This window comes from Grus americana, chromosome 19 (genome assembly GCF_028858705.1).
Source record: "Grus americana isolate bGruAme1 chromosome 19, bGruAme1.mat, whole genome shotgun sequence".
Classification (NCBI taxonomy): Eukaryota; Metazoa; Chordata; class Aves; order Gruiformes; family Gruidae; genus Grus; species Grus americana.
This window is the reverse complement of record NC_072870.1, coordinates 356881-368960: the sequence shown is the minus strand read 5'-3', so window position 1 is coordinate 368960 and position 12080 is coordinate 356881. Positions and strand designations below refer to the sequence as shown.

The window sequence follows — 12080 nt, the reverse complement described above, 5'->3', positions numbered from 1 at the left end:
GGGTTCAGGGGACTGCCTTAATAAACCTTCAGTAGTCTTAACTATAAACAAATATTTGAGATACAGCTGGGAAATAAAATTATGGTCTACTTCCCTCCTACATGTATCAACTTTCTTCTCTCTAGACCTGTGAGGAGATTCCTTTCTTTCCAGCAAGGAGAGCAAATAAATGCTGATCTCCTGTTGAAAAATAATTGAAAGATACATTTTTTCCTAACACTATTTCTCATATTGACAGGAAGATCCATGAGAATTTTCCTCTCCTTGTACACATCTATGAGAACAAGCTTAATCACACCATATCAGGACCCATATTTTTCAGATCAACACTGAATTTAAAAGTGTCAGGTATGGCAATTTCCCTGTCCAGCTCAGCTCTGCCTCTCAAACGCAATTTAATTCCACCTACAGCTGGTCAGCTCATCTAACACTGACCCCTGGACACATTCCTTAACTAGCACTTGAGACTCGTGCCCACAGCACCCACCCTGCCTTTGTGCTCTGCCATGAGCTCCCAAGCCAGGTCCTGCTTCAAAATCCTGGGGCCAGCACAAAGCCAAAACACAGGAGGATGTTTTTGCAAAGTTAGCGTGTCTCTAATGGAAAGTTTGAGCTGTTTGTCCTTTCCACTCAGATTGGAAACAAATCCCCAAAACTTCAGACTGTTCAGCAGGTCTGATTCAGGAGAAGTGAGGGCTTACTGGTATGCCATAACCAACCCATCTCTATACACAGCTGGAGCTGCCAATGCCACAAATTCCCAACACAATAATAAATAAAAAACCCTGGACACCAGCTACTTGTGAACATTCCCCAAAAAGCCATGAATAACACACACGTTTAATTTAACAGCCAACTACCCACTGTGTAACAGTTAATACATCACATCTGTTTGCATCACACTGAAGATCACTTAATGTTGAAAGGCAGAAAACAAAGTTACATTAAAAACAAGGGACTCTTTTAAAGAAAAATGTTTAAGAGTAAACAAGCTAACCACCACACAAGACAACTATTAAGCTGATACACAGTTTGTTGGTGGGTTACTGATGCTCTCCCAGAAATGACTATCAACTCCAAAATAGCTTTAGAGTATTTTAATTGTTTCCACTTGTATTAGCTAAGAAGGCAAACTTACTAGGAAGGTTGGGACATTTATAAGACGCTACTCCCTGGGTGGGTGGCAAAATTTTCTCAGAACTGCAGAGCACGACACGACCATGCTTTGGTGCTGCCATCACATGTGAAGATGAGAACGACAGCCTTTAACTTGTATGCCAAACGTGGCCCAATTCCTCACGTTCGCTGTGCTGCTTACCATACAAAAACACTAACTAAAGACAGACAGCAAGGTTTTATCTGGGGAGGAAAGCAACATAGCTTCCAAAAACCGTACATTGATAGCTGAAGGAAAGCTTTGGCTGGAATGGTCCCTTCTTGCCAGTCCAAGCTGGTTAGCTCTCTGAACCGAGCACCTCTCTTGAGCTGGCAGCAGAGTTTTCCAAACCGCAGCTGGTGTAGCAGAACTCACGCTGCAGCAGTCCCACATGCTAATGGAAGAGATGACCTGCTCACCAAACAAACTCGGTGTTTGGTAGACATCAAATGCTGAGCACAAGTGCCACAGACCAGATGCACAGGCAACATAAACCGAACAAGATCATACCACACATGAAGCATTTGCCTGACACCTCATGTATCTCAGAGCAGATCCTACAGAGCCGATCCTACAGAGCCCTGCGAGGCCAAGTCTATCTCTGACTGCTCGGCAATCCACCCATCCCCTCAATTACCAAGGCTCACTCCAAGTCAGACATGAGAAGCCCAAGGCTTCGCCAGGATGCAATGAGCTGTACACAGTATGGTTTCTCTTAAAAGGTTTTTGGGAGAATTGGCAGTCAAAGGAAGCCACATAAGGCTACCAAGAAAGATCAGACCCAAATAAACACCTGAGCTCTGATGACCAGCCTATCCATTTGTCCACTGCTTCTAGACACTTTCTTAACACATGCCCACAGGGCAGACATTTCCCCTCATATACGATACCACCATCTCCACTTTTTGTTCAACCCAATCTACAGCTGCAAATCTTGGAAAAAAAAAAAGTGTCTTAAGAATTTGTGTCTTTCAAATACCTCAGTCGCAGCTGTGCAGTATAAGAACCTGTACACCCTTTAGGGGAAGAGCTGGTCAATAGTTTTTCAAGGTGGAAAAAAGAAAAGTTCGGGAGACCATATTCTGCCCGGCCTCGGCATAAAAGACTTGAGCACTGCTCTGGGCAAAGACTCAGTTCCTCCTGACACGCCCCCTCTGCAGGCCGTTCCCATCCACAAAAGCCATTCCTCTGTGCTATCTAGGATAAACAGAAGTGACCAAGAAAAACCCCTCCAAGTCTTCCTTAGGTAACATCTCCCTTCAACTTATTGACTCATTTGCGATTTTCTGTTCCACTTTTTGCCTAGCTTGTATTATAAACGGTCAACAAAGCAAGACAGAAACCCAACATTACTTAGTTTCTCTTTTTAGCTTTATGACGTCTATCTGCCAAGATGAACTTTCTAGAACATACTAGGCTGTCCTCCTCCCACGAAATCCCATGCAGTACGTTCTCCAAGAGAAAAGTATGCCTCTAGATCCTCAGTGCTTGCACTGGTTTCCTCTTTCTTTCTGACCCTGCAGCTAACACCATCCCCTCTAACGATGATTAACAGTCCCTTTTTTTCCTTAATACCATCGAAGTGTCTACAGAAACATGTCCTCCATCTACTCACAGATCCACAGGAGCAATACCAACAGACTGGTGCTCTCAGAACGTGCCCCATAACTCCTCTGTGCTGTTCCTACAAGGCAGATGAACCTTAAAGACACATCATCTTTTGCAAAAGCAGTAATTAGGATTAAACTCTGTCTTTTTGATCACTTATTGTTCCTTGTAGGGAAAAAGAGAGAACAGGTCTCTCCCTGGTCAGACGGATGACTGAGCTACTTTCAGTTTGCACGCACCACAATAGCAGGTTTTTGAGTCACAGATTGAATGCTTTAATTTAAAATACTGTTTAAAAGCAACTATCTAACACTCTACCCAATCTTATTTTATTAGGCTGAGTGCATTAGCAATGCCTATCTGCACTCAGATATGCAGTTCCTCTTTAAAAGCTACCTAATCCTTCCTAGGAGCTTTCACTGGCTGTTCTTCACACTGAAGTAACAAGACAGTCTCCAATGCAGGGGTCTGTATAAGATCTGGAGTTCCTTTGTCTTCTGTGCTGCCAAGATCTCCAACATATATTCCTATATTCGCATATTTGTGTGTTTCCCACCTCACTTCCAGTCCTTCCTTCAGTCCTCAATTGCTCTGATTTTGATCCTTGTAACACAAACAACAAGCCAGCCTCCTGAAGGAGCAGTTTGCAGGTTTCAGCGCAGACGTGCTGTCCCTCCGGCCCTACCCAGGACCGGAACAGAACTCTGCCTTCATGGCTGCACATCGCCTGCGACAGTGATGTGCCTTCCCACCTCCACTCCCTGCCGCTCAAGGACTGTCACATGCCGACTCTCGTGGAATCATATAAAAAAAAAAAAAACAAAAAAACCACAAACCATGTTTCACATGCAAAAGCAGCCCAGAAGAAGATACTCACAGTCAGACTGAAAACCTGGGTTCTCCACAGGCGAAGCTGCTTCTGCTGCTATTTCATTCCACTCCTCGTGGGAGTCTCCAGTTTCGATGCCACCCCTTACCCACGGGACACACACCCCAAATTGGTACTTCAAACCCCTCGAGAGCTGCTTCTGCGCTAATTGCGTTAATCAGCCCACACCGGCCGTATCCGCGGAACGCGCAGACAGCCCCCGGCTCCCTTTACCCGTTAGCTTCCTTTCCACGGCCGCGCCGCCTCAGAGCGCTCCGTGCCCCGCTCCCCCAGCCCGGCCTTCCATCCGCCTGCAACCGCGCTTCGAACCGAGTCAGAAACTCGTCAGGGAACCACCGCCCCCGGCGCCAGTGCCGAGCCGGGGGCAGCGCGGGCCGGGCTCCCCTCACGGGCCGGGCAGAGGCGGCGCCGCCGGCCGGGCCCTTCCCGAACGGCCCCACTCGCCACCCGCCCCGCCGTCGCCGCTTTGTTCTGCCCCGCCGCCCCCCCCTCCCCCCCCGCGCTGGGCCGCCCCCCGGCAGGGCCGGGGCCGCCGCGGAGGCCGGTTCCGCGCCCAACAGCGGCCGGGCCCGCTCGGGCCGGGGGCGGCCGCCGCGGCAGGTGACAGCGGCGCTGCCAGAGCCCCCCCCGCCGCCCCATCCCCGTCCCCCCGGGCCGAGCGGATACTCGCGGGTGCGGAAGGCCTCCTGCGTGTGGGGGATGACGAACCGCTCCCCCGGCTCCCCCGGCGGCAGCGGCTTGGCCAGCGGGAAGGGCTTGCGGCCCAGCAGCGGCGCCATGGCGGGACGAGGCGGGGTCCCGGCCGGAACCGGCGGATCCGCGCGACGACCCCGGCGGCGGCGGCGGCGGGACCCGGGCGGGAGGATTGAAAAATGGCGGGAGATTCCCCTCCCCCTCCCGGGCGGGCGGCGGGCCGAGCCTCGCCGCGCGCACCCGAACCTGCCTCCCGCCCCGCAGGGCCCGCCCCCCTCGCCGCGTCCCCGGGAGCCTACTGGCGGGCCAGCGTCAGTGCCGGCTTCGGATTGGCTGCGCAGCCCGCCAATTACGCCGCCTCGCCCCGCCCGCCGGCGCAGCAAGCTGGCTTGCACCGCGCGCGAGGTGAGAGGTCGCGTTATGTAAGTGGCAGAGAGCGCGACTCCATTTTGTGTCCCCGTTATCCGCCCGCCCCCTCCCCGCGGCGGCCAATCGGGGCGCGCCCCGCCCCCCCACCCATCCGGGTACCGCGGCGGGGCCGCGCGCCGGGCTTTGTCCTCCGCGGGCGGCTCGTGCCGCCCACCACCTCTTAAAGGGGCAGGGGCGCGCGGGGCACTGTGGGACGGTGGTGGCGGGTTGGTGTCTCTGTGGTGGCTGCTGCCCGCCAGGCAGCACTGGGCCTGGTCGGTCCGAGGAGCCGGGGTGGAGGCCCGGCACTAACTGGAGCATCCCCTCAGCACCTCCTCAGCCTGGGGCTCGCCCCGGTGGGCCGGGTCCCTCCGCTCCGCCGGGAGGCGAAGCGGCGGCTCTGGCGGGCCGGGCCCTGGGGCGGGTGAGGAGGGAGGCCGCGGCTTCGGGGCGGCGCGGTGCCGCCGGCCCCGCGGTGCCGCCGGCGTTGCACGACGGCCAAGGCTCTTCTGAGCGGCCCCGGCACTCAGCGGCGGCGCGCCAGCCCGCTCAGGTCCGGGTTGCGGCCCCGCGGTGACGGGCTGGGGAGGGCTCCCGTGCCCCGAGGGACCGGCGTGGGGGCGGTGCGTGGTGCCCGGTGTGTCCGCTCCCGAGGTGCGCGGCAAACGCCCTGCCCGCTGCCACGGTGGCTCTGGGTGCAGTGGGGCTGCAGGCCTGGGCACTTCTTGGGTGCTGGTCCTCTGAAAGGAGGAAAGACAAAAAATTGAGAGTTGTCGTTTGGGTTTGTTTTGGTTTTTTTATAAGAAACGGTGAATATGAAGGTTTTGTATCATCAGTGTTTACTATGGATCAGAGAGGCAACAGCTCAAGTGCTGCCTGCTAGAAGCAGTCACAGCAAAAATACAAGCTAAGCAGTGCTCCCTCTAACCCCTTTTTTGGTGATTAGGAATGCAGATTTGTGTATTAAAGAAGCATATTCTAGTGATCCTGGATTGCTGCTGCTTCATGGCACTGAGGAATAAGTCTGCTTTGTATAGACCTGCTGTGGCTGCTTCAGGATGAAAAGCAGCAGCCTTGGCAAACTAGGTAGAGCTGTGTGGGATAAATGCAGCTCCACAAACTACCCGTAAAGTTAGGTACAGCTGTTGTATACCGTGGAGTGTAAACATATCCTTCTATTATGAATCTCCACTGAAAAAACAGCTGCATAAAACATAAACATAGGTGTTTATGCTTTATTCCATAGGCTTCATCTAGCGCTGAAGAGAGTGGGTGATAATAGCAAATGTCCCCCCCCATGTGCCCTGCCAGCCATCAGTGAAAGCGCACGGAGACGGACCTGCTCCCTGGGATTACAGCAGCCGCTGGAGCCCTACCAGGCCCCAAAGTGGAACCTCCCCACCCCCGGCCAACAGTCTCAATCTCACTGGCTTGTTTGGCCACCTGACTCGAGCCAGGACCCTTTCTCCTAAGCACATGGGGAGGACAGGGAAAATGTATGAAAACTGCGGTAAAGTCTGATGCTGCTTCACTGAAAGTTAATCTGTTTGGTTGGAAAAGCTACCTGACTTTGAGAGCAGTGTGTGTGAATGATGAGGTAGGTAAGGGCCTTGCTAAATAGAATATGACAGTTTATTGGAGGAGGAATCAGGGTGGAGAAAGGTTTGTGAGGAATTGGTTTTAGAGAACAACTCACTACAGTGTAGAAGTTTGGGAGAGGCTGTGAGTACAGAGAAGGGTACAGAATGGTTGAGAGGAACTTCATTCAGAAAGAAAAAAACAGTGCAGAGTAAAAACTCATGTCCTGAAGGAACTTCTAAGCAGAACGTTCCTTGGCTGGAAATAGGAGGAACAAGTCTGGGTGCCTTTGTGGGATGACAGCATGGCTCAGGGCCATTAATGCGATGTGGCTGTTAAAAAGCCAAATACGAGCTGGAGTTGTTTTGGATGCAGTATTTCTGTAAGACAGCACATGCAGTGCTGGTATTCTCATCTTTGGAGCCCCATTCTTGTGGCCCACGAGTGATGAGGTCAAGTTGAGATGGGTGCAGAGTGATTCGGAGGAACGAGGCGCAAACCTGACAGGAGGAAACTAAAACGGTGGAGCTGGAAGTTTGCCAAATGTTGCAACATTTAGGTATAGTCAGAGAATATGAAAATCACTCCCTGGGTGACCCTATCTCTTCATGTTTAAATCCAGACGTTACACCATTGAACACCAAGCAGCTCCCTGGTATAATTCAGCCAAAACAATTCAGCTCTGTCTGGGTATCTACGCAGTTCCTCTTGCTGCAGTCACCGGCTGAGTGCAGCAAGTGCCGCAGCCCTGGCTCATGGCTATCATCTGCCTCGTCCTGCTGCCGGCCGGCTTCCTTCCTGCCACTGTAGCTGTCACACTGTGGCTGCCGCACCTCCTTCAGTGCACGGTGGTTTTGCTGCTGACGGGTGCTGTGTTTTCTCTCTGTGACTTCTCCCGGGCTGCGGAATAGGAGCAGACTGAGGACAGTTCAGTGCAGAGAGCAAGGTGGTATCCGCCTTGAGCTGATCTGGAGAGAAGTCTGACAGCCCTCGGGGACTTCCCTGGAGACAAAGCACCTGCTTCCTACACTGCCAGTTGCTTTAAAAAAACTGAAGCTGAGCACAGGGAAAAATAAGTGATTCCCAAGACCTAAAAAGAGCTTGTTCTTTTCCATTTGTCCTAAATGACCCAGGGAAAGACCATATCCCTGTCTGGCAATGGAGGCATTTCCGCCTTGCATGATTTTTGCTTCTGAAGTGACTTTCTTCATTTCCAAGCAGATTACTAGAAAGATGAGCTCTTTCCTCACAGGAAGAGTGAGCAGATGCGACTCACACGGGGCAAATGCATCGTTCAGCTGTGAGCAGATGAAAGCTATATATCAGGTGTATACATAGCCTGCCCACTTGTCAGTGCCTCCATGCTGCTGGAGGGGTGCAGTTAACGCTGGATTTCAAATGTCAGCTTCCTTATCTCTTCAGTTTATCTAATGTGTTGAGCTGGAGCTCCAATGTCATCTCGCTCCAGCAGCACAGTCTGGGCAGGTTGTTGGCCTTGAACAGATTTAAGAAGGTGTTTCTGCACAGCTGCTGCTCTAAGATTGACTTCGGTTCTGGTTTTCCCGTTTTGTTTGGTAATGACCCTGCAAGTCCCCTGGGTGTGAGAGTGCTGGTGGTGCTGCTCTCTGTCTGTGAAACCTAGTTTCTAATTGAAAGCTGGCTTCCATCTCAGCCAGTTTTTCCGTAGGTGAATGTTCATCTCCAACACTTCACGTCCCAGTTGGCAGAAAATATCTGATAAGTGCGTGTGTGTATTCCAGACATTTCTCTCTGTAGACTTCTGCACCCTGGCCCAGCTTGGAGCCTCGACTAACCCCGCTGCAGACTTCCAGAGCACCTTCTGCTGGAGGCCAAGCTCCTTCCTCTACGCTGAAGAAATGACTCTGTGCTCTGCAACACACGCTTTCAAGCAGAGGAGGAAACGCAGTGTGCTGAAAGGCTGTGCCCTGCTGACTCAAACGTACCTCCTGGGTGTGCATCTGTGCTCAGCCCCTCAGCTCAAGCAGTAAAGTTTATTCTGGGCCCATTTCCTTTCTGAAAGCAATTGCAACTTTCATAAGGCCATCAAGCCAAATGTCCCCTCCTTTTCAAGGGCAACACCACCTTGTGCATGTCTATACAATATGCCTAAAGTGGTGGATGGTATCTGTAAAGGGTTCAAGGAACAGATACACCCTCAAAGAAGCTACAAACGCCTTATGCTGGTAGATGTTATCACGTCTCTAAGAGCCTGTGACATGATTTTTGCAGCTCTCTAGATGCAAGAGTGCAACCAGCTGTCTTGCTGCATTGCAAAGGGCCGTCCTGGTTTGTCGCTGTAAGGGAGTTGTGCTTCTGATCCCTGCAGTACCAGTTCCCTGCTTCTGTATCCAAACTGGAGATACACCATTTCCTGTGTGTACTCAATAGGGTATGCTTAGCAGGTGTTTCAGCTCCTCAGACATTCCCAAAAGCTTTGAAATTGCATTTTGTTCCCATATGGAATCACACTGACAGCTCTCCTGGCTTTTTGCCGCACTCTGCAAAGTGACCTTCCTCAGCCTCTTCGCATCCCTGAAGTCAAGGCACAAGCAGAGCTTGCTGTTGTTCTTTTTCCATATTTGAGTTACCTACTGAAACATCCATTTCTTTCAAAATATTTCTAGTAAAATCATTCTTAGTAATCAAGAATTTTCCTTCTCCAGTTGAGGTCTTTTCACATGCCTAGCCAAAGCACTTTCCAAGCATACAAAACTCCAGCTGTCCTCTAGGATTATGTTTGATATCTCTGACTCAGGACAAAGACTCCAGTTATCACAGCAGGGAGAATCAGGAGCCTCCTACCTGTCCACAACCTCAGTAATTCCACCGCTGCTTCTAAACTCAGCTGTAGCAGAAGAAACATTTTGGATACCAGAGCCAAGGAGCCTGGTGCTCAGGGGAATCCTGCTGGCCCAGGGATATGGGAGCTGGTGCAGTTGCAAGTTCAAACCCCAGAGGTTCCAGGTCCCTGGATAACAGCAGGCTCTGCTGCTGCACCTTCCCCGTTGCCTTCTCAGCCCCAAAATATTTGGTGCAGCACTGCTGCTTGCTGCGGTACTGCTACAGGCAGCAATTTGCAGTGTTAGTCAGAGCCCTGAAGAGCAGGAGGATCTCTGCCAGCCTCTCCCAAGCCTGGAAGTGATTGTATTCAGGCAGCCACCCCAAGGGAGGAGAAGGACCTTGTCACCTGAATCCTGTCCCTCCGAGCAGCATGTCCAAGTGAGTCAGTAGCGTGGGGGCTTGGGAGACCCATTGCTATTTGATTTGCATAAATCATGTCATGCACTTCCCAGAACAAAGGAAAGCCTGTGATAGCCAAGAGACCATTCCTACCGGTTTAACAGCTATTCAGGGAGGACAGAAACCACATCTGGCCTGGAGAATCCCTCAGCTGAAGGTATTTGGAGGCTCAAAAGTTCTCACGGAAATTGTTAACATCTCATTGCCCTATTCTTGCAGGGCTCAGGGCAGCTATCGCAGAGATGATGCTGGGCTAAATAGACCCTTGATCTGATTTAGTTTAGCTGTTCGTATGTTTGAAGGGGCCAGGCAATGAGTTGAGAAGGAAAGTGCCCTTTATTAATAATACATACACACCCTCTGCCTTCAGGCTGTGCAAAAGACACAGAGTGGTGTTGGACTGGCTTCTCGTGCCCATCTTCCCTTCTCTTCCCCCAGTTACCCCCTCATGATCCCATACTCCACTGCAATCCCTAGATGCATTTGGGTCTTCCTGCCCTTCACACCTGGATGCTTCTGCTTCAGCACTTCCAGTGCTTGCCAGACAGCTTTCACAATGGCTGTTTTCCCCTGTGACTGGCCAGGAGCAAAGATCTCCACCTCTAGATCCACCTTCCTCACACCCACCTCCTCTGGCAGCCCTGCTTTCTACTCACTTTGCTCCTCTCCCAGGGCTGCTGAGAGGGGACACCCTGAAGCAGAGCCTGCACCAGCCTCCAGGCTCCTGTCTCCCTTCTGCGCTGCATGACAGCATCCTCCAGGGCAACAGGGGCTTTCTGGCTGTACTTCTTTCAAGACCTCTCGCAGCTCAGCCTACCTATCCTGGCAAGAGTCTCGGCACAGGAAGAAGATGGGTTTGCAAATCAGAGTTGAGAAGATCCTATAGGCAAACCAAGGGCATGAAATCTGAAGGTGAAGAAAAAGGCACCTTGTCCTCCATGCAGACCTGGGTGTCTGTGGTGGGAAGCAGCTGTGCCTGGGTGCAGGAAGCACTGGTGGTATCAAAACGGCACCAGGTTGCCATTCTTGGCCTGACAAAAGCCAAAAGGTTTTGCTTTTTGGTCATGCACAGGGGGGGCCACATGGGCACCAATCCACCGTGGCAGGTTCATATTTCATGCGGAAGTGCCTCTAAATACCTGCAAAATCCAAGAGCAGATTGTAATGCACATAGAGGTAGAGCTATGTCTCCAGTTACTGCTTCAGTTTTTGCATCTTCTAACCTGGGGGGATTTCTCTGCCCATCATGGCATCTTTACTTTAGCTTTTTGTTAGGTGTGCCCTAGCTGTGTTGGAAAGAAGAGGAGGGAGATCCATCTAATCTGTGTCCTTTGGCAGCAAGTGGGCCGCTGGCAGTCCCAACAGTCCAGCTCCCAGGGAAGGACAAGGAAGGGAATCTGGAATTTGGGACAAGGACTGTGAGTTAAGACAGTTGAGCATTAGATGTTGTGCACCTGCAAGGGCTTTGTCATCTGAGGGTCACAAAGGTACGTCCAGAAAAGGCCCATGTTTTGGTGTGCTAAGAATCCATGTGCCTTACTGGAGAAACTGGCACCTACAGGGTGATGTGGGTTCTCCTCTCTTGGTCAGAGATAACTTTACAGCAGCTCAGCTACGTCACCTGCGAGCTAGCAGGGAGAGGTGGCTGCGCTTGATACGCATAAGCATATTTAGGGTTGTCAGTGACTTGCATTCTGGTTCTCCATTCCAGTGGACCCAGAGAGGCTTGTCCTCCCTGAGTGAGAGCCCTGTGTTGTTGCTTTTCTGCTGCTGGATGGTGCTGAGTATTGCACGGCAGAAATCATGCTTTGCTACAACCCTGCATAGCTAAAGCTTGGCTGTGCATGTGGAAAAAGGCAGGGTTTGTGCCGTTTGTACTATCACTCCCCAGGACAGATGCCCTACAGCCCCCAGAGCTCACTGCATTTCCCTTCCTATTCCCAAACTCCATGTTGCAGCTCCATGCGAGGAGCCCACTGGAAGTGGCCAGCATCCATCAGGTACCAGGCAGCTCAGGCTGGCGCTTCTTCTGAGCTTTAGCATTTTTTTGCAGACGTGATGAGGAGCTCCCCTGGCACTAGCACATCACCAGGAGGGAAGCGAGTTTCTTACCCAGCTCTCGCTCCCTGCCAGTCTTCAGCATGGCAGTGCTGGCTTGTAGTGCTGATGCTCTGCAGTTTTGCAGCCAGCACCATTAATCTGCAGGTCTCCGAGCTCTTAACAGCTATTGAGTTAATTAAAGTTTGCACTCTCCCTTTGGACTGAATGAACTAAACCCCATTTCGGTTTGATGGAGATCTCTTCAGTGGTGCTCGCTTATAGCCTGCTTCTCAGGAACACAAAGGCCTTTTCCCATCACTTTAACAGTATGAAAGGACCCTAGAGTGTGTGTAACTCACCGCTTACTTCCCTGGGTGTAATGCACAAGATGATTAATCAGGTATATTGCTGTTTTAAACTGCTGCGGGTACTCCCTCATTGAGTTTT

At 51.5% G+C, this 12080-nt stretch overlaps 1 protein-coding gene across 5 annotated transcripts in view; it reads right to left on the bottom strand.

The window, feature by feature from the left end:
- Nucleotides 1–4622, bottom strand: part of BAZ1B (bromodomain adjacent to zinc finger domain 1B) — a 50326-nt gene extending 45704 nt beyond the window's left edge. For 2 of the 5 annotated variants that reach the window (XM_054847125.1, XM_054847126.1), the window contains exon 1: nucleotides 4320–4622. In XM_054847125.1, coding sequence (XP_054703100.1) covers nucleotides 4320–4432 — 113 coding nt within the window. In that variant the 5' untranslated portion in view covers nucleotides 4433–4622. Of the gene's footprint in view, nucleotides 1–3641; nucleotides 4094–4319 lie in introns of those variants that run through there. The other 3 variants (XM_054847123.1, XM_054847122.1, XM_054847124.1) reach the window with 2 other exon arrangements.
- Between the last annotated feature and the right edge of the window lie 7458 nt (nucleotides 4623–12080).